At 34.9% G+C, this 22,220-nt stretch overlaps 1 protein-coding gene across 11 annotated transcripts in view; it reads right to left on the reverse strand.

Annotated features, from left to right (window-relative positions):
- The window catches only part of LOC126967751 (cytospin-A), a 108,623-nt gene that overhangs the window by 37,374 nt on the left and 49,029 nt on the right, over window positions 1-22,220 (reverse strand). For 6 of the 11 annotated variants that reach the window (XR_007730076.1, XM_050812415.1, XM_050812416.1 and 3 more), the window contains exon 5: window positions 677-1,058. Coding sequence is in view for 10 of the 11 variants with exons in the window: in XM_050812415.1 (XP_050668372.1) it covers window positions 677-1,058 (382 nt within the window). In the remaining variant the exon portion in view is untranslated. Of the gene's footprint in view, window positions 1-676; window positions 1,193-20,598; window positions 20,852-22,220 lie in introns of those variants that run through there. The other 5 variants (XM_050812418.1, XM_050812421.1, XM_050812422.1 and 2 more) reach the window with 5 other exon arrangements.

Consider the following 22,220-nt stretch of genomic DNA (forward strand, 5'->3'; position numbering starts at 1 on the left):
TTTTTTAATTTAAAAGTTATAATTTATGGAATATGTAAACATCATTTAATCTAGTACAAAATATAAGGCTTCTTTATTTTTATTTTATTTATTATAATAATGGGATAGTGAGATAAAATGATAGTATTGAAAAAGCATAATCTACTATGAAAGAGTTACAAAACATGCAGATTCTTGCAACTATAATCTTGTTGCAATCAATTCATCATCAACATTCCACCTTTTACTCAGGGAACGGGCGAAGCGTGATCGTAAACGTATCTTTGTACGCTGCGCAATTGATCATTTTGTCTCACATCATTTATTTAAAATAATATTATCATTGTTATGAGGAGAAGATTCCACTTTTTTTTAATAACAATAAGGGACGAGACGAGCAGGACGTACGGCTGATGGTAATTGAAACGTCCTGCCCATTACAAAGTGCCACTCAGGATTCTTGAACAACGCAAAAATTCTGAGCGGGACGACAGTTGCTCTCGTCACCTTGAGACATAAGATGTTAAGTCTCATTTGTAAATTCCCAGTAATTTCACTAGCTACGGCGCCCTTTGGACCGAAACACAATAATGCTTACACATTACTGCTACACGACAGAAAAGAGCGCCGTTGTGGTACCCATAATCTAGCCTGGTTCCATCATATATGCCCAAAGAAAGTTGACAAAAACACATACCTCTGATGCCAATCTAGGCCTTAGCTCGACGTCTTGGAAGCCCGACATGTGCTCAGCATTCAGGTTCACGGGCAAACTGATGTACTCCTGCGAGCCTCTCCCGTCTACGGACCCAGCCCCAAGCTCTTCCACACTCCCATAATCATGAGCCTGCACGGGCGCCTCGTCATATTCAAATCCCTCCCTCAACTCAGGGTCTTCGAGCACTGCATTATTGTTACTCAGCTCTTTCTTCTTGTGCGCCTTATTCAGTTTCTCTTTCGAGCCAAATACCTTCAGGCTCTTATCCCTAGCTGGTGTTACTTTGTGGTGTTTCGAATCGAGGCTGGAGACGGACGGTGCTCCTTTCAGGGTCCCCTCCTGCTTCCCTTGGCTTGGTCCTCTACGGAATAATGATTTGAACTTCATCATTTTGACGTCTATAACATCGTTTTCGTATTACAGTTCTTTATTTGCATATCGTAACGGTGACTATGTCTGCTGCGTGATCGGAATCGTTAAAGTTGCTTAGAATTTCTTTGAATTATTAAAATGGCAGTTGGCTGTGTTTAACATTCATAGATCAAACTAGCTAATGCCCGCGACTTGGTCCGCGTAGATTAAAGGTTTCCAAAAATAATAAGCAAGTTTGGAATTGAAGATTATCGCATGCCCTATTCCAATTCTGGTTCCCGTTTTCGCTCCCTTTCCCAACATATTATATGAATCTTATGTCGAGGAAGATTACTATGGCAAACTAAACCTACAATTGGTATAGTTATAGCTCACCGACGTGAATTTCAGTTTTTTACAAAACCCGCGAGAACTAAGGATTTTTCCGGGATAAAATGTCTCTAGTCAAATCTATCTATCTATATCAAATTTCATCAAAATCGGTTCAGTAACTCCGGCGTAAAAGCGTAACAATCAAACTTACATTCACATTTATAATATTAGTAGCGATAAAAACCTGTCCTCTAATCAAACTATCCCGAAAATAAGTCGAATATCGTCTATCAACAATCTAAATGAAGAATTGATTTTTCCATGTTTTCATGTTCACCCGGCACAATATTGTTGTTGTTAGTATAACACATTCCCGCCCGAAACTGACCACTATAGCACGTTAAAGTTATCGTACAGTATTTTAATTAGTGTTATCCTTATACAAGCTACCGGAACGCAAGTTAAGCTCTGTTCAAACTGAGGCCAATAACGCGCGGAAAACGGAACGCGTTTTAGCGTAATTCGCTCGCTCGCTTAGCCTCTCAAACTGACGCGACTTCTCGCGTGTCATTTTTGGTTCTTCAGTGGAGAAACATCATGCGATGTGAGATCAAACAAACCCGCCGGGCGTCCCGCTCTTGTTTCGCTTCTACTTGAGCGACTACTCGCGTCAATTTGAACACGTCCATAAAAGCTAGCTGACACAATCGGCGCGAGCGACTTCCGTCCCGCGTCCCGCGCGTTATTTGCTTCAGTTTGAAGAGAGCTTTATGCATGGCGGCGAGCGTTGATAAATAATATAAAACATCTGTCGGTAATTTATCGCAATCCGTATCGTGCTTTGAGAACATAGTACGAGGCACGCAGCTGGTGTCTTGCACAAAGACAGAGGCGCTAGCATCTATTCGTAAAAATCTATTAAGTAAAATTCTCGTGTCGCGATGTTTGTTACGAATCTCCTCCGAAACGGTTGAACCGATTTATATGACATGTGCGCATTTCGGATAGGTCTGAGAATCGGCCAACATCTATTTTTCATACCCCTATTCTATTTTATTATGATTAAACATTGAAAAATACAATATCGAATTATTACACTTATGCGATCAACACTTGTTTTTTAATCACGATTTTTATATTATTGTGTTCCATCCACAGATCCGCTATAGGGTTGCAAGATGGCAATCGAATACAACAATAATTGTAGTAAGATAAATTTTATGTACGATATATTTGGTAGGTCTGAGAATCGATGGTCAACTATTTATTTTATGATTTCAGAATATTTATTATCTCAAAAAGAATACAAATTCACTTACTTAGATACTTAAACTAACATGATAGTTACATATATATATTGAGCGGCAAATCGTAGTGTATGTACTAATATTTTTAACATAACATAATTTAAGTCGTTATGTTTAAAGTTACGATAATTACACAGAGTTACAATAAATACTAATTAGATAGATACATTAATAACGAAATAGGTGGGTAACTTATAAAATAAATGTTTACAGTAATGAATGAAATACCTACACTATTTTATTATCTATATTTTGTTATAATGACAGCTATGAGGGTATTTGTTCATTAAGGTCTCGTTCATAGTCATAGTCGGAAGCGGTCTAACAAATAAGTTATGAGAAATCCTTCAAATTGTAATTCTTTAATATCTTTTGGTAGGTTGTTATACAATTTTGTCCCTTCGTACATTATATTTCTTGTTCCATATTTTGTTCTAGGTTTTATTAAGCAAATATTGAGGGCGTCTTGTTAGAATTTTTTCAACGTTTATTCTTTTTGTGAATGGAATTTTTTGTATGTAAATATTATACCCCAAAAATTTTAATTATTGTTTTTTTTTTTATTTATATATGGCAATACGTTTGCTGGGTCAGCTAGTAATATATTATAGATCCCAAATTTTCTCGCTAGGGAGGTTATAGAGTTTGACATCTAAAACGATCATACGAATTGTTACAATTTGAATAATATGTATCAAAATTCATTTCTACAAACTGATAAAATTATATTCTCTGCCATGAAACTGACGTACATTATTAGTACAAATATGAGTATTGTTTCGTTCGTGTGCTGAACAATGTTACTACAAGACGGATCTTATCAGTTTCAACTGATAACAGGCTACTGTTTATCCACGGATACTGATTGAGGAAGCGCGCGGAGTTGATACTGATTACTGATACGGATACTTTATCGATTAGACGTGTCGTCATTATTACATAATAACTGTGAACACATCGAAAAAATAGCGGCGTATTGTTAGCTACAATCTCCAGCAACGCACTCACACTAAAACAAAGATATTAACGTAACGTAAGTGTAAGACGTAACTTGTCACGCACAATAAGTAATTAATCTGGCTTGTTTTCATGCGTTGCCGAACAGCAAGAGGTTTTATCTAGAAGTATAAATTATCTTTATTTTTTTTATGAAAATAAGAAATGAGACGAGCAGGACGTTCAGATGGTGGTAATTGATACGCCCTGCCCATTAGAATGCAGTGCCGCTCAGGATTCTTGAAAAACCCAAAAATTCTGAGCGGCTCTACAATATTGCGCTCGTCACCTTGAGACATAAGATGTGAAGTCTCATTTGCCCAGTAATTTCACTACGGCGCCTTTCAGACCGAAACACAGTCATGCTTACATATTACTGCTTCACGGTAGAAATAGGCGCCGTTGTGGTACCCATAATCTAGCCGGCATCCTGTGCAAAGGAGCCTCCCACTGGTAGATCTATCTAAGTTTTTAACATTATTGTCAGAAGCATAGACAGTTCAAATCTAAACAATTCAAATGAAAGACCCCTTTATATCACTTTAATAATAACAAATTCCATAGACAGTAAATTATGTATGCACCACAGACATTCGGTGTGTGATCATACGCCATAGAGAGTAGAACAATAGCGTTACCATACTGGCTAGAAAGACGTGCTGCAAAATGTAGGCCTCATGGAATACCGGTAAACGTTCATCCGGTGGTAAAGTCAACCAGTTTTACAATTCCAGTCAACGAGCGTCGAGAAATGGTTGATCTATGTCCGCTGCCCGGCCCGAGTGAAAGTTTAGTCAAGTATTATCAAACAACGTCAAAAACGGGGCATCATCTTTAAGAGTTCAATACACGAAGGGTTAACAACGGGTACTACGTAGTATTAAGAAGCGGTTCTGCCTTAGTAAAAATTGTAATTAAGGGTATGTTCCGATATGCACTACGAGCACTGCACAGTGCCATCACTGTAGAAAAATTCGTTCCGCTATGGACTGCCAGTATACTGCCGCAGTACCCTAGGGAAATATATAGCATAATATATAAAAAAAAAATATATTAAGAAATATATATGTTACATATATATATATATATGTTACATATATATATATATGTAACCAATATAACTGGCTATAAAGGAACGGCTTCACAGTATACTAAATTGACGTCACACTGTTCAGTGGTCGCAGTGCATATCGGAACACATCCTTAGTTTAGTATGAAACGTGCAGTCGTTTGACATAACTTTAAAATAGTAGTAATTACAGTATCGCGGTTGGCCACGAAGTATAATCCGGCTAAGTTTGAAAGCGAACTGTTGAGTAAAACCTAGTGGATTTCGGCTATCTCACTATTATCATTTTGTTAGATTATTTCAGTGTTTTAGTTTCTTACGTGCGAATAATTCGCACGGGTCGGCTTTGAGCTATTTAGAATAATCATTACGTAAGTAATTGTTGTATTCCCCATTGGAATAAGCAAACAAAACCTTATAGGGAATGGGGCGTAGGTATAACTGTGCAGTGTCCGATGGTTCGACCCCTGCTGTATGATTCATGATAAATCGGGTCGGACATCAAAGGAACTTAATAATTATTCAATTCTAACACTCACTATATCAATATAATAATAATGATGTATATATTTCAAATCACATGTCCTGTACTATTTTTTAATGTCTTTTATTAATAACCGTACTCTGTTTACTATTTAGATCTTTGTGCATGGAACATCATTCCTTATTGTATTCGGAGAAGGGCGTTGTTAGCTGCGCTGCAGTTTATACTTTTGCAGCTATCATCGTTTTTACTTGTTTGTATTATCTTTGTTAAATTGTTCCAAATAAAAGTTTTATTATTATTATTTTATTATTTTTTATAATTTACTATACTATAGTTACCATAGAGTAATAAACAATAAAAAGATGGATACTTGACTCAAATATTATACGTTTATAATACAAAGGTAGCTCGCCAGTCCACCGCTAGTAAAAACAAGAAGTTCTGAATCGTAATAAGAGAAAAAAGTAATAATTGTTAGAAATGAGTATTTGAATTTTATCACTACATATTATATAAAACAAAGTCCTCCGCCACGTCTGTTGTCTTCGATTTTCATGCTGTTTTCACCAATAGATGGCGTGGTTCTCGAGGAAGGTTTGAGTATATAATTTGTTTAGTTTTTATATATATGTACTTTTGTATATATGAACGATACTTGTTAGTCAACGACAACGCTGCCCAAATCCTTTGAGATATAACAAAATAATGTATGGTGCAATTGTGTATCTTATATAGTTCTACAGCAAAGTCCGCGATAATATATGTACATATATCTATTAAGGATAACATACTATTATTCATTTTAATATTTTTTCTATTGACAGAACAGCGCCTCTAGGGTTATTTAGTTTAATAATAATAGTAAAAAAAGTGTGTGGGTATTTATGTACGCAAGAACTTATCTTATTATTAAAATCCTTAAATATTCTCATAGGCCAGTGCAGAAGACTTTGAAAATGATAAAAAGTGAAAAAAAAAAATAGTAGTACAAAAATGAAAGAAAAAATAAATTACGGGCGATCTGAGGTCGGGAAGTGGAATGGGGGTTTTAGGGTGAAAAAAGGTTTATCTCACTTTCTGGCAAAACTACAAATCTTATGGCAAAAGTTAAATGGCAAAGTTGTAGGTAATAAAAAGATCTACAACTTTTGTTTGCACACTTTTATCGTGCTTTTCCAATGGGTTTCATCCTACTATTATTTTTTATTTTTTGGTTTCAAAAATTATCGACCCTGATCTATTATTCCGGGTGCAAGAATAAAACGTTTGTAGAAACAGCAATATTGTTATAAAGAAGGTATTACCTAAATACAACCAATAAAAATATTATTTTACCGCATAATTTACTTAAATAACGTTTATTTAAGTATCATTAAATTATTTTTACACAATTACTTACAAACAAAACAATTTTTTATTTTATGGAGCTAATAAAACACTAAAAATATGACTTGTTTCAACTTGTATCTATCAGTACCTTTCTATTACTCAACATTAAACTTTTGCGTGTATTTGCATATCTCAAAAGGACAACAAACTCGTATAGACGTTCTCAAGGTTAGTTAAAAATAAAACGTTCCCCACAAATTCCTTTATCGACGTCGCACTCGATTTGAACGTAAAGGAGCTTACACACTGTACCAACAACACTATAATATACAACAGCGCCTATTTCTGCCGTGAAGCAGTAATGTCGCTTCTATAGGAGGACCTCTACAGTCCGAACACCCTACTCATTAAAACATGGGAGTCGCCAGTGGGAGGCTCCTTTGCGCACGATGCTGGCTAGATTATGGGTATTATATCATTATTATATCACAGCAGTATCAATAAAGAAAACTTATTTAGATAATGAAATTGAGAGAAAACATTTTCCGTGTTGGGAAATACAAACCAGACAAAATACGCCCTATCAGTATGTTTTAAAACAGAGAATTGGTGTTAGTGTGGGTCATGGTTATGTGTAGGTAGGGGCGTGCATATCATATAGGCAATTAGGTAGTGCCTACCTTCTTATGAACCTAAATAAATAAATATAGCACTAGTGTTAAAGTTAATGTACCTACTTCCTACGTCAGGCAGTCTACAGATTGCATATACGAAGCAAGCAGCGTTTCATACTTATGTCGTACTGTCCGACTAAATCGCAACTACGACTAGTTAGATCTACAGTGCCTACCTTGCTAGAAAACTAATGTCACTTAACACGCCTCTGTGAGTAGGTACACACACCTATGTCTGTGTATTGACTTGGTGTATTTGTTGTAGAAAAATTTTACCTTATAATTCAGTTTCAGTGTAGTCCAAGTGTTTCAGCCATTCAAATAGAAGAACTATAATGTACTTCTAGGATGGGAGACACACGTATTTCTATTTATAATATTATGCTATGATTTTATAACATCTACCAGTTATTTGTACATTAATAACACATTAAGACTTATCTGAACGACGTTCTTCGATCCTTCGCAGTAGGGTGACCACGATGTGTAAAAATAATTACAAAATTAAAATAAAATACGAATTACGAATGTGAGTATAGGTAATAGAAGGCGATGTAAAGGAAGGGACCGATAGTAAATGACACAAAAATAGCATATATAATAAACAAGAATAATTTAAAAAAAGGTCTAACTCGTTCATTTACAGAACTCTATTAATTATTTATTGAGATGTTAAAGATATATAAATAATTACATAATATTTAGATACTAACTATTGGTTGATAGGTTAAACGTCAAACAGGCGCTCATACGAGTATTAACTCAATAAGCGTTTTGTTTTTTTCTCGGCCATCAATGAAAGGCTGGGGCTTTGGTCTCCAGAAGACAAAAAACTGGTCTAAAACTTATGATCTTAGTTATAGCACGTAACACATCACAAAACGATATAAAGCGTAGTGAAATGCTATTCACTCAATCGTGACACTGCGTCTGTGAACCTTAGACTTAGACTTGGAATGTCTTGCGCTTTTAACTACAGCAACATTCACATCTTTCAAACCACAATACAACAGTACAAGTGCACTGTTACTTTGCGAAAAAAATTGGAGTGATGGCCCTACTGCCCTTCTTGGTGTTTTTGTCTCTTTTATACATAGTTATGAAGACAGTGACGTGATCACGGATTACGAATTGAGACAGCTTCTGGAATACAGGCCTGAGATTTTCACAACGAATGGTAACCCTATAGAACATTGGGGTGAACGACCTGCCATGGCCGCATCGTCGGACAAGCTGTTCCAATCCGAGAATCAGATATCATGTGTACTGTGCCAAATAGAGATATAATCTGACGTTGTAGTATCGGGTGTTCGGTTCACTGGGTCACGTACAATTGGGCAATGTCTGCTAAGCCACACTTTATAGTATATACACACACAAGATGTAAAGACATCCACTTTTTTAACGCATACAATGAAAATGAAGCGGTGAAAGCGTGGTACTCTAGCTAGCTCGCAAAGTTGTCAAATGCAATTTAATAAACTAATTAAGGCTGCGTTTAGTGCTCGACTGACGGTCAGCGCTGACGTAGCGCGTACCATATTGCGGTTATAGCCTAAAGTTTAAGCCGTAAACACATGGTCGGATTTGGTCCGACCGAACCATCTGACGCGGTCCGGTACCGGACCATATGCGGTGGTATGTGGCATTGTCCACCGCACAAAATTATTATTATTACCACCCGGGCCGTACCGAGTACGACGTCGGACTAATTGGCGCGAGGCACCCACCGGACCTTCCAATGGTCCAGCCGTACCAAATCCGACCATGTGTTTAAGCTATTAGTGCTCAGCTGACAGCAAACTTGATTGCGCGTGTACAATTGCGAACAAAAATGTATCCTAGTATACAATTGCGATGCAATAAGAATGTTTACACATCACTACTTCACGGCAGAAATAGGTACCGTTGTGGTACCCATAATCTAGCCGGCATCCTGTGCAAAGGAGCCTCCTTATTAGCCCAATAATTTCACTAGACCTTGTGTGGGTACTACCCCTAATCAAAGAATCTTCCCACTCGAAGGACTATCTACTACCATTTTGGAAACAAATGGCACTCAGAAGATACGGCGCAAGAAACGCTCCCAGTAATATTTTTGGGCTCTTTTATTAACCTTGTTGGTCCATTTTTACGATATAAAGACCACAAGTTTAATGTAATTGTTTATAGTATAAGTCTATCATTGACCATTGAAATTAGTTAACATAATACAAGTTTTTAAAGATTTTATTTAAGTATTAATTTCACGTTACGTTAGTTTCTTAGCTTTAAGTTTTGCTTTATTTAATAATATATTAAGCATGACGTCACCAAATGGCTAAACGTTGGCTTTCAAACCAGCAAACATGCTGGAGTTGGGACCATTTTTGTAACTTATTGATAATATAAATGTTTCAGATTTTGTTTGGGTATTTCCTTTGTTTTATGTTTTGTCTCTTTCCTAAGTTTTTGGAACGAAGTTCCTTATCGCGCGGTGCGAAAGGGGGTTAGAGGGGAAAAAATTAAGACCAAAAGTTGTAACGACACTTTTTGCTATAGTTGTAAGCCGTGCGCGTGTTTCTCTGTCTTTCTGTCTCTCTCTCTCTCATAGAAAGCAAGCCAGTTATTTTCGTTTCGCCTTTCTATAAACAATAATTCAGCAGAATCAACAACAAAATATAATACTACCATCCATGCAGTATTTTCAAGACATTTAAATAAAATAGAATCCCAAACATATGTTTCCTACTTCAGTTACCACAAGCCAATTATTACTAAAACTGAGCCTTCTGATTAAGTTTATATGACATTATATCTGTTAATAATAAGAAAAATATTATTATAACTTAAAAAAAAACAATTCCTTCACTTATTAATCGAAAGGAATTTCGTTCCATCCGGGTGTCCCTTGACACGCCTCAAGTTTTTTTAAGTTATTTGTATTTATACTTACTACACGTTTCAAATAAACATTTGATTACATGTTTATTATAATTAGCCTCTCTGTGCACTAAACATCGCTATCGAACGAACTCAACATATTGAAATACTTATTTCAAATCATTTAAAGCGTAATTTTAGGTTGAATGCTTTTTTTATTTAGAAGACATTAATTATGTAGGCCTTTGTCGAAAGACAAGCTGTTTAACCTAACATATAATTTATATTTAAGTTTATATTTAGTTAAGTATCATTTATAATATTTGTGAACAGCAATAAAGGCTTATTTTATTTTTATTTATTTATTTTATAATTATGTACGGAACGGACATTAAAAAACAGAAAACTAAATGTCACACCGCTAACGAGAACATACTGTCGAACAATACACTCGCAAGTCGTACGACATCTACAGAATGAAGTGAACATCCAATTAAGAATGATAAATAAAACTCATTCACACGACAATCAACTCTTTAACAATGCGGGGATATACAATATACATGTGAATCTTGCCTGCGGAAACAATGAAAATGTATTATAACTATGTGGCGAGCATTATTAAAATTTAAATAATAATTGAATAACAAAAGAGAATTGCTCTTGGGCCTTGGCAAGTCTTGTTTTTATCTAACAAGGAAATCTTAGCAATTGACTGAAATCTATTACTGAATTTAGGGAGGAAACCGAATTTCCTGTAAGGCTTTGACCCCGTTTTGGATTTAGCGGTTAGTAAAAGTTAAAATAGTAGTCAAGGGTGACCAATTAAGCGCGCTAGAGTCGAAACGAGACGTGCATTATGCATACCTATCGAATGGTTCAGCGAAAAAGCAAACTCAATCTAATTTATATATAAAATATCTCTCTCAATATCTTGAAAATTTGCGTGGATATCGGGTAGGTCTGAGAATCGACCAATATCAATTTTTCATACCTAAATGATGAGGGTGACCCTCACACCTCTAAACAATATTTTTTTGACAATTTTTTTGTTATTATTTATTCGACATTGAAAAATTCATGCAAATTCAAATTTTCACCCATATACGATCAACTCCGTTTTTTAATTACTACTTTTATATTATTCTGCTCCATCCACAGATAATCCGCAATAAGGTTGCAAGATGGTAATCGAATACAATAATTATTGTAGTACGATATATTTTATGTACGATATATTTGGTAGGTCTGAGAATCGGTCTTCATCTATTTTTTATACCCGAAAATTCAAATTATTGAATTTTTTATATTACTTTATATTATTATGGCAATACAACGTTTGCTTGGTCAGCTAGTATTATATAAAACTGCTCTAAAGCGGTTTAGTCTATAAAACTTTTGTAATGAACGTCATTAATGAAAAACCGTAAAATAATGATTATTGACAACACAACCGAATAAAAATTTGTAGATGATCCACGTTATTATAGGAAGCTTCATATTGCTGTGTCCACATAAGTCCAAACATTAGTCATAGCAGTGGCAACATAAGTCAAAACTATAGTAACCGCCTGTAAAAAGGCATAAAAGGTATTTATTTTCTCAAAATTAGTTCCTTTTGAATTCTTTTTGATGTCATTTCTAATATACTAGATACTACTACCACTTCGGAAACAAATGGCGCTCTGAGAGAGAAGAAGCGGCGCAAGAAACTCTCCTAGCATTCTTTTTTTGCGCAATTTTCAATAAATTAAATATAAATATTCAGTATTGTACAGTCATTTCTATCGCTATAACATAATCATAATCTAGGCCCAGGCTGTCCGATCACTTAGATATTCAGCTGTGGAGTAATAGGATTTACGACAGAGCCATTTTTTATAAAACATTTAAATTTATTTATAGATAATGCCTGAACAGTGGCTAGGACTTTATTATAAAAGTGTATACATTTACCCATAAAGCTATTATGTATCTTATGAAGCCTACTAGAATTAGTTACAAGCAATCCCTTATTCCTAGTGTTATAATAATGAAAATTACTATTAAGAGCAAAAAGGTGACGATTTTTGTGAACATATATTAAATTTTCATAAATGTACTGACAATGAACAGTCATAATAGTTATTTCTTTAATTTTTTCTTTGAGATATAAAGCACGAACAGCTCTCCTTTGCAGTTGTTGTATTAGAATCAGATGTTCAAACCCAAATCACCCTCTCATGAGTAAAAAGGCCAAGCAGGTACAAACATGAAATTTCATTCATTGCTACTTCGAACAATGACTTCCGTACAACTTCCTCCTTATTTCATCCCCATAGAGATAAAATTTCCAGAAATGCTAAGTGATGGAGTTTGTTGCGCCCGTTCTTCTCAGGTGTGAGGCATACCTTTTGGAATAGGTGGTAGTTTTTGACTTTCATTTTGAAATTGCTGCTACTGACATGGAAACATATTTCATCGTCTAATTTTGTTATGTGTTTTATTACGTATACCATTTATTGTATTGAATTAATTTGCATGCCTAGTTAAACCTGGCGAAACATGTGAAACTGTAACATTGAATTACGTCATTTATGTAACCGTTGTGCAATAATATAACATGTTTGTAAACCCCCAGCTGTTTTGGATCTGCGAGAACGAATCAGTCAGGAGTCAGGATAAGTATTAGTAAATGAATAGTTTATTGCTTATGTTATTAAAAGTGGCACCCAGCTTCTAGCCAAGTCAGGTCAGAATCAGGCGGCGTCGAGTGTAGCTCTGGTCAGGATGGACATAACGCGGGAAAAGTAAGGTATTTTCTTATTATGATTTAAAACTTGTACAATATATTTTGAAAATGTAACTCGAAGGCGTTATTAGTTAAAACCTGATGACCGTTTGTTTCGTTATTTACGTTGTAATAAGGGTTTGTATGGTGTGTTGGTAGGCCTCCCACAAGATGGACCGACGATCTGGTCAAGATCGTCGGAATACGTTGGATGAGGGCAGCGCAGCACCGATCCTCGTGGAGTTCTTTAGGGAAATAAAAGAATTAAAGGGGAATTTTTTTTTGTCCAGCAGTGGACGTTTTCCCGCAGATAATGATAATGATGAAGGGTTTATTTTAATTCTTAGATAAAGCTTCAGATTATTTCCTTTTTCTGTTTTGAGTGATAACCCTTAAATATGTCGTTGCAAAATACGAGTCGCAACTGAAAAGAAATCAATATTATGTACATAGTTGAATAATGTACGAAAACCCATGTTTAAGCAGCTGAATCCGTCGCATAAATAATCTTTGTCAATACCCAATATGTCTGACAAATAGGCTGTATTCGATAACGTTTGCTCAAATGCCACGCAGGCGGCAGGATATTGTGTCTTGACAATAACAAGGTCACCAGACAACAAAATACTCAGCAGTAATTAATATTACAGTCCACATTATTTACAGGCTTGGCGTTAATAGATTTTTAATATAAGAGAGGGCAAACGGGCAATAGGCGCACGTGATGGCGATGGAGAGTTGATAGAAAATACCACTCTCGCTTGGGAAAAATATGCCTTAGCGATTCTCAGTGAGTAAGCAGGACATCATACAGGGTGGACCAAAAGCCCGTTTACATTTGAATTGGTTGCCGCGTCTAGCAGCGGCGGCGGAGGGGGGTGGAAGGGTTACGCATTGCAAGAGCGGCCAATGGGAATTTAATACCATGGTGTCGTTTAGCGGTAGTCAACGTGCATTTAGTGTACGCGAGTACTATCGAAACAACGATTCTGCGACCTTAGCTCAACGAAAGTTTTGCAATCATTACAAGATTCGACACAAAAATCAAGCTCCATCAGGTGTGTTAATTAAAAAATGGGTGCTCAAGTTTGAGAAGACGGGTTCAACAATGGATTTACGTCGATCTGGCCGGCTTAGAACGTCGAGGGACCCCGAAAACGTGGAGCGAGTAAAATCGTCTGTTCGTGACCAACCTGGACTATCAACTCGAAAGCGGTCTGCTGTCCTTAACGTGCCAAGATAATGATGTATTAAACCGCATTCTCAAGAAAGATTTAAGTCTACATTCCTATAAAATCCAAATGGTGCAGGAATTAAGGCCTCAGGACCATGCCACTAGGTTGCAGTTTGCGAACGAAATGGTAGAGCGATTCACCAGTTTTACAAACATTTTTTTCTCATTTAGGCACACTTCCACCTTAATGGGCATGTTAATAGACAAAATTGTCGTTATTGGAGTGACACTATGTCATGGTGATCAAAAACCCCTGCATTCCAGCCAACCAACCCAGTAACTCTTGACGAATTAAAGGATCGTATTCGCACAGAAATCCAAAACATCTCAACAGAAACATGTAAAGCTGTCATCGAAAATTTCCGCTCTAGTTTGCAGCAATGCCAGAATAATGAAGAATTGCATATGCATGATGTGATTTTTAAGAAATAAATTCCCCTTTTGTTTACTATCGAAAACAATAAACAATTTTGATCTACTGTAATTAGTTTTTTTTTAATCATCATTCCAATTATAAATGGACTTTTGTTCCACCCTGTATTTTAGTTTTCGGGGATTGACGTTTGTATGAACAAGATAGAAGGATACAACTGTAGGCGAGTGACAAGAACAGTAAGTTCCCAATTAGAAGTAGTTTGGAACGTGGACAATGTTCCCTTTTACCTCATAGCTGCGTACGCAACTCTTAGTAAATTCCCTACATTTAATCTACTAAGGAAAATAGTTCTATAAACATTAGCATATAACTTCTCCAGACGTCACAACTCCTAATACGCGGCGGAATCTAAATAATCGTCAACTGTTTGAGTTGGACGTAATAACTTAGTCATCGTCGCTTGTGCTCAATACTTAATAAGTTATATGACACATTGTTATTCGATGCTATAACAATACGCACGATTATATTAATTAATTAATATTATAAGTATTATTTGGATGATTCGATAGCAAATCTGAGGGCAGTAACACTCAGTAAAGTTCTCATTTAAGCATAATATAAATAATACATAAATATTTTGTAGTGATATGAGTGTCATAAGAGCAATTCAAGAAATTCTTGTAGATTCTTCTCAATATAATATTACAGACTTAAGTGGTAGAGATAAAAAATTTAACTAACGATACAATAGTCTTTCGAAGATTTTTTTTGAATAATGATTATTTGACTTTGACTTTGACTTGGCAGAGATCTAGTGCGGTGTGTAACGATTGCGCTAATCGACTATACCGTATCGGGGCATATACAGACAGATAACGTTTGCTCAAATACCTCAGGCGACAGGATATTGTGTCTTGACAATAGCAAGGTCAAAGACAACAAAATACTCATCAGAAATTAAAATTACAGTCCACTTTAGTTAGATACTTGGCGTTAATAGATTTTTAACATAAGAGAGGGCAAACGGGGAATAGGTGCACGTGATGGCGATGGAGAGTTAGTGAAGATAGAAAATGCCACTCTCGCCTGGGAAAGATATGCCTAAGCGATTCTCAATGAGTATACAGGGCATCATATTTTAGTTTTCGGGGATTTACGTCAATTCTCAATATAATATTACAGACTTAAGTGGTAGAGATAAAAATTTAACCAACGATACAATAGTCTTTGGAATATACGAGATTTTCAATTTTGATTTTGTGACCGAAACTGCAACCAAAACAACTGCGGCATCTATATACGATGAATGAAGGGCTCATCGCATTTTTGGTATAAACAATAAATATAGCATTAAAAAATTAATTCTTTTATACGTGCAAGTTTCTACTCAATCTAATTTAAAACAGGCTTCATATCCGTAATTTGAAAATGATCGGATCACATTACTCATTACTTTATATGCAACACATCACGCAAAGGAAACTGACTTACAGTCCACATTTGGTTAGACAATCTCAGTAATTTCCATATATTCTCCCATAGAGGTTACGATAGGTATGACAGATTGGCACATGTAACCACGGAGTTATAAAATATATTCTACTAGCTGACCCGACAGACGTTGTTCTGTACATAATAAATAAAATACTGTTTTTTTAATGAATTTGTCAATAATATTTCATAACATCAAGAATTATTTCGTAAAATTTGCTTCCTGTTGTTATAGCGAAATTGTTTTACAGCAGAGCTATTGGAAATAAATGTAATTATGGGCCCCAAATCGAAATAAAAACTATCCTCACTGTGAAGTTGAACTAAACTACACTCCATGAAATCATCCCCATTAAAATCCGTTCATTAGTTTAGGATTTCACTGGAAACAAACACCAGGACACTGGATTATATATAAAATAAGATTTAGTATAAACTTCGATCTAACTTTTATCTATGTAATAGTGAGAAATTTTTATATTTATTTATTTCAACATATTTAGTAGGTACCTGACCTTTTACATTAAAATGTATTTAAGAATAATTTTCTAGACTAACGCCAATTACACAAATTCCTACCAACTTTATGATTGAAAAAATAGTAATATTTCTTGTTTGACATTAATGGGTTTTTCTTACTAAGCTTTCTGCAATAAACAGATCTCACACGAGAAGTAAAGAAATACTTCAATATAGATCTATTATTAATCGTTTAGATTTAAACTCTGGGCCTCAATAAAATTTTATTTTTATGCAAATATTATAATAATTTATTATTCCTATAACTATCCCACTTCTGATACTCCCACCCATCTCATTTCAACATACATAGTTGCATTTTCTAAAGATTTCACTTTGTGCACATGTTTTTTTTCTATTAATCCGGATAAACTATAAACAACTGATGAATATTAATTGTTCCTACCAAATAAGATCAGTATAAATGCTGATTCCGTCAACCTTCTATGCTCTTACTTGGTCTCTGTACGATATTGATTTATAATCCAGTGTTTAACCTTAATCGAGTTAGATAGGTAATTGTATTGTACTGATGGGCCTATTTCCTGCGTTATTTCTGGTATTATTAGCTCGGGTTTTTACGAGACATAGATACACTATTAAACGTTCAAATTTGGTCTAACATTATATTATATTTCGATCACAGATAGAGGAATGGATTAAGGTAATTGATACAAAAAATACACGAAAGTTGATATCGATAAGTTTATGAGAGTATCAAACACAGAGTAGGCTACACTCGGACATACCGAGTCATCTTCTTAATCGCTACTCTTAACAGAGCCGTGGTCGTTACTCCCGGTACTGTGGCTCACTTCATAGTTTTTTGTCACTCGTCGCGTACCGTTGCAAGCTTTCCTCGTGCATTCACAGAGTGCTCCGACCAATGCTGTCTTGGTCAGCCCATCTTATGGGCTATCTGCCTCTTGCTCTACAGGCGTTCGATATATCCACAATATGCGAGGTTGTACATACACTGTTTAGTGTATGATTTACGCTGGACTTTGATGACGGAATAATGATTTTAGCTTAGCAATTTGTATAATTGTGAGAGAAGGATACTATATCTTATTTGAAAACATTATTTATGAAATATCAAACTTATGTAGCAACGGTTTATAGGTTTCTATAAACTTCATTGCAGTAGATTTATACTTTTATAATTTTAGTTAGTTCTGCACTAATAGTGCTTGAACAGGAAAAGATGCCTTTCACTGGGAAAATTAGGCGCGTGTCTAGAATAGTTTTATTACAACGAATTAATTATCCAACACTATACAGTCACATACGAATAGTGTCAAATACGTCAAATATTTGAGTTCACCTGATATGGACCTATTATTGGTACTGTTATGATTGTTTAAAGTGATAAAGGTATTTGTCGTTCGGGCGGGTACCATTTCATTGGCAACATGGCATTTATATGGAGATAAAGAAACGAGGTTGAATAGTAACTAAATGGACCGTTGCCATATTTTGATTTTCTTTGTAAAATATAGCTTATATGACAGCTAAAAATGATATAAATTAGTAGGTCTGTCTGTAATCGCAAATTACAAAAACTACTGCAGTACAAAATCGTCAGAGGCGCTATACGCTTGTACCAATCCCTATATTAATGTCGAACATACATTGCCACTGACCGGGATGCCATGGTCGGAGCGTTAAAGACGCCTTTTACATATAATTAAAACTTTCTCATAACCAACACGATAGTTATTCATCACTGTATATCCCCCAGCGGTAGATATGACAGATAACAGCGCCGCGGGAATAGTGTTTCACGAACTTAGTAAAAACTTCTAATAACAATTCGATCCATTTAAAACCGCCAGACGCTGTAGAGCTCTACTAGTTGCCAGTGAATACGAGAGCAGTCGTGAATCGCGATAGGGAATACAGGTAAATAACCCCAAGATGAGTCAACAAGCCGGCACAATAATAATTGCCATTGCAATTCTCGACACTCAACACTTGGCGTAGAATGTCGTTAACGACAATTATTGACATTCAAAAAAGGAATCGATGGAATCGAGTAATCGCTGAAAGTTAATGTCAATGTCTTGAGAATTGACGTTCTATTTATAAAAACTAAACAGGACAAAGCTCCATTGTTATAATTAGGCATCCTTAATATTAGTAATTATGTAGTTTCACGAGTTAATAAATAATTGTTTAATATCTGTGAAACTCCATTAAACTTTTATATGGGTTTATTAATGACGAGCGGCAGCCTGTGGAGTTTTTGCTCACGTGGCATTCAAACTGGATATAAAAAAAAGGGCTGTTAAGGTACTGAACGTAATATACCTACTGGTTAGTGGAATATATACATTTATTCAAAATCAAACAACTCAATATACTAACACTCTATTTCTATATAGACTGTCAATATAATTTCGAAAGTATATTTTCCACCAGCTAGGTATTTGCAAGTTCACAGCTGTGACCTTGAAATGCCACTATACATCATTTTGTGCCACATAACATTACCTACCTACGCTTATCTTTTATCGATATGGATAATCATTCAAATATTTTATAAGTAAACAAGAAAAATCAGTTCTGATATCGTATCTGGGTACTTTTTCCGACTATATAACATAATTGAATTGAAATTTGATACATTCTTAGATTAAAAGACGAAGAAAAGTCTTCATCAGTCAAATTTAAACAAACTTCAAATATAGGTACTATAGCTCGATAGAATGTTAAACGAAGAGTTATGAAAAGAGCCTAAAATAATTAAATATACTAGAAAAAAGGAAAAATGCATGACTAGGATACCTACCAGCCGCTACGCTTTAGAATGGAACTAAAGAAAAGGATTTTTCTTTACGGAAAAGGGCTAGCCCAAAAATTACAGAGAGGATCTGCCGGGGACGAAGTACAGGAAGAAGTTATATAAATAGCAATAGTTTTCGTTACGACCCTACGATCCCCCACGGCATTAAAGATTATTATATATATATATATAATAATCAAGTAAGTTAATCACGTAGCTAGGACGGTAGGTACTTACTCAAAGAATGTTACGTTGGTACTTTTTCTAAAAGTTGACAACATTACTGATTCTTGTTAAGAAATAGTGAAATAAGAGAGTGATGTTACGAGTACAGGTTGCAAGTTAACCGTTATTGAAAAGAAAATGTTGGGTTAATTCGGTTATGTATGGAAAAGATGGATGAAAGTTTATTGACTTGACAAAAAGAGGCAAATGTAGGCAGGCAAAGTACGGCCTAGGCGTACATCTCACAATCGGAGAAGAACCTACTGGAGTCTGAAAATAGACCCAATCACGAGTACCAAGAATCAAAGAGCTTCATTCACTTTTAAAGGTTTGATGCGAGTGGAATATGCAGCTAAGTCCCTATGTCAAGTCCGAACCTTCAATTTAGTCCCAAGATAGGGATAGCCTGTACTATGGGTGCCAGACAGGGATATATTTATTCAATATACCTACAGACTAATACATACATGGCTCGGAACCAAACATTTTTTATTTATTCGAACCCGGAACGTAAAGTTAGAGGTCAGGATCACTAATCAATAATCTAAGATGAAGTCGTGCACTGGTCCCTAAAATAGGTTTTAATTACCTTCCTACAAAATAAATGCATATGTAGGATAATCGTTTTTCTTATATATTATATTTTTTTCTACATAGGTACCTAATATGAAACCACCCAATACCGACCACCACCGACCTACCCATATTTTTAATGACTTAGGTATAGTAGTGACGTAATTTTTTTAATCAACACGTAAGTACTTGTATATATTCTGTGACGTAAATAATTAATAAAAAAAATAGTAGATAAGTAACAATTATTCCATAAACTACAATAACATATCAACTCGGAATCTAATCTCATTTTTTGTAAACACTCAATTTAAAAAAATAATAATGAGGTAGAAATAAAGTTTTTGTAGTTTCATATTATTTGAAACTTTATGAAATAATTATAATAATTTTTCGTTCATCGATCAATTAAATCTTTAGTTTACACGTCTGTATCAGGGCAATACCATTAGAATAACTTTCACTTCCCAACATCAACCAAGTATATTAATATTCCACATCAGAATAAAACGCTTACTCGAGAAAGCGACCAACAAGAAACACAGTTTAATTATTTAACACGTTTAACACAGCCAACTCCATTTGATATAAGGACAATTATTAATTATTATCCAACAATTGCGTGAACACAATTAAACACTAAACACACCATATTGGATGAATTATAAATAAAGTCGTTTCGTTTTTAAAACTATTCGAATGTAGAAGGCAACGGTCTGACGCGGTGAAGCACGTCCGTTGCCGACCGACCCGCGCGAACTTGAAGTTGTCGCTTCAAAATGAAAACACCAATGCCAGCATCGTATAACCCGGCGGATTTAAAAATCCTCGGCAAGAGAATTTAATATAAAATAACGCATCTATGATATTCTATCTACGCTCTACGTAATTGAACAAACTATAATAATAATAATTAACGTGTTTTATGAAATATGTTTAATATAATAAAGTAGGTATGTAGGTGCACACATCTTGCCCGCACGTATACAATAATATTATGCTATTTTATTATTACTATTTTAGTGTCAGTTAATTATGTAAGAATGTAGGTAAGTTTATTGAAACCGATCATTCACTGCGTTCATAAATAATTTCATAGGAACTTTAATTAAGAGCACACGAACCAATCTGGATTACTGTAAGATTGTAAGTCTTACCCCAACGTTACCTCATGTGAGGTATTTTATAATTATTTAATAGCTAAGTACAATAAATACATGGCATACTGCGTGGTACATTACAATTTGCCAAGACTATATAATAATATTGCGCGCGAGCGTAGACCTAGTGACAATCTACAAAGCACACGTTGATCTAACGGAAAAGAGGGAGAAGGCATAATATTAACGCATAAGTACACTGATGAGTGAAAGAGATAAACAGTACTAATCGGCGACCATACCGTCTGGATTTGTACAAAAATCATAGTCACGTGTGACAGTGAGAGCAGCATGTCAACACAACGAGTAATTAAAATCCAAACCAGTTATTTATTTATACATATTGAATTTTCTAACCTTGTAATAAGGTACATAATATTATTTAATTTATCTGCTACTTGGCTACAATTCAGATTGTATAGGTACCTATGTGTTAAAAGAATTACTGTTTAAAGAATTACGTATTCTTCCATTTCCCTGTATGTATATACATATACGAAATATGTATCTTTGTCAAACAACATGACCATTTATTTACAAAAGCAAGAGATATTTATCCGAGAAATACAAGAAACGGTGACAGACTGGTGATTGCACACAAATTTCATAATGCATCCTACAGAAAATGTAGCTATGTCATGTGTATAAAAATATTTAATAAACTCCCTCCAAGCGGGTAATACGCGTAGTATTACCCGTCCAACGATTTAAAAAGGATCTTTTTACATGGCTTATAGATAAATGTTTTTATTCCATAAATGAAATGTTGACACATTAGGTTAAATTAAATTGACTTTAAAATATATATTAATTCTAGTCTTTAAATAATGACATTTAAAAATAATAATTATAATTTAAATAATAAAAATTATTATAACTAGAATTTTGTTAATAATAATTTTGCAAGCCAGAAATGGCCGATAACATTGATACATTAAAACTATTTACACCCATTGTTACATGTTTTCTAGCAAAATAA

The sequence above is a fragment of the Leptidea sinapis genome, chromosome 13, assembly GCF_905404315.1.
Source record: "Leptidea sinapis chromosome 13, ilLepSina1.1, whole genome shotgun sequence".
Classification (NCBI taxonomy): Eukaryota; Metazoa; Arthropoda; class Insecta; order Lepidoptera; family Pieridae; genus Leptidea; species Leptidea sinapis.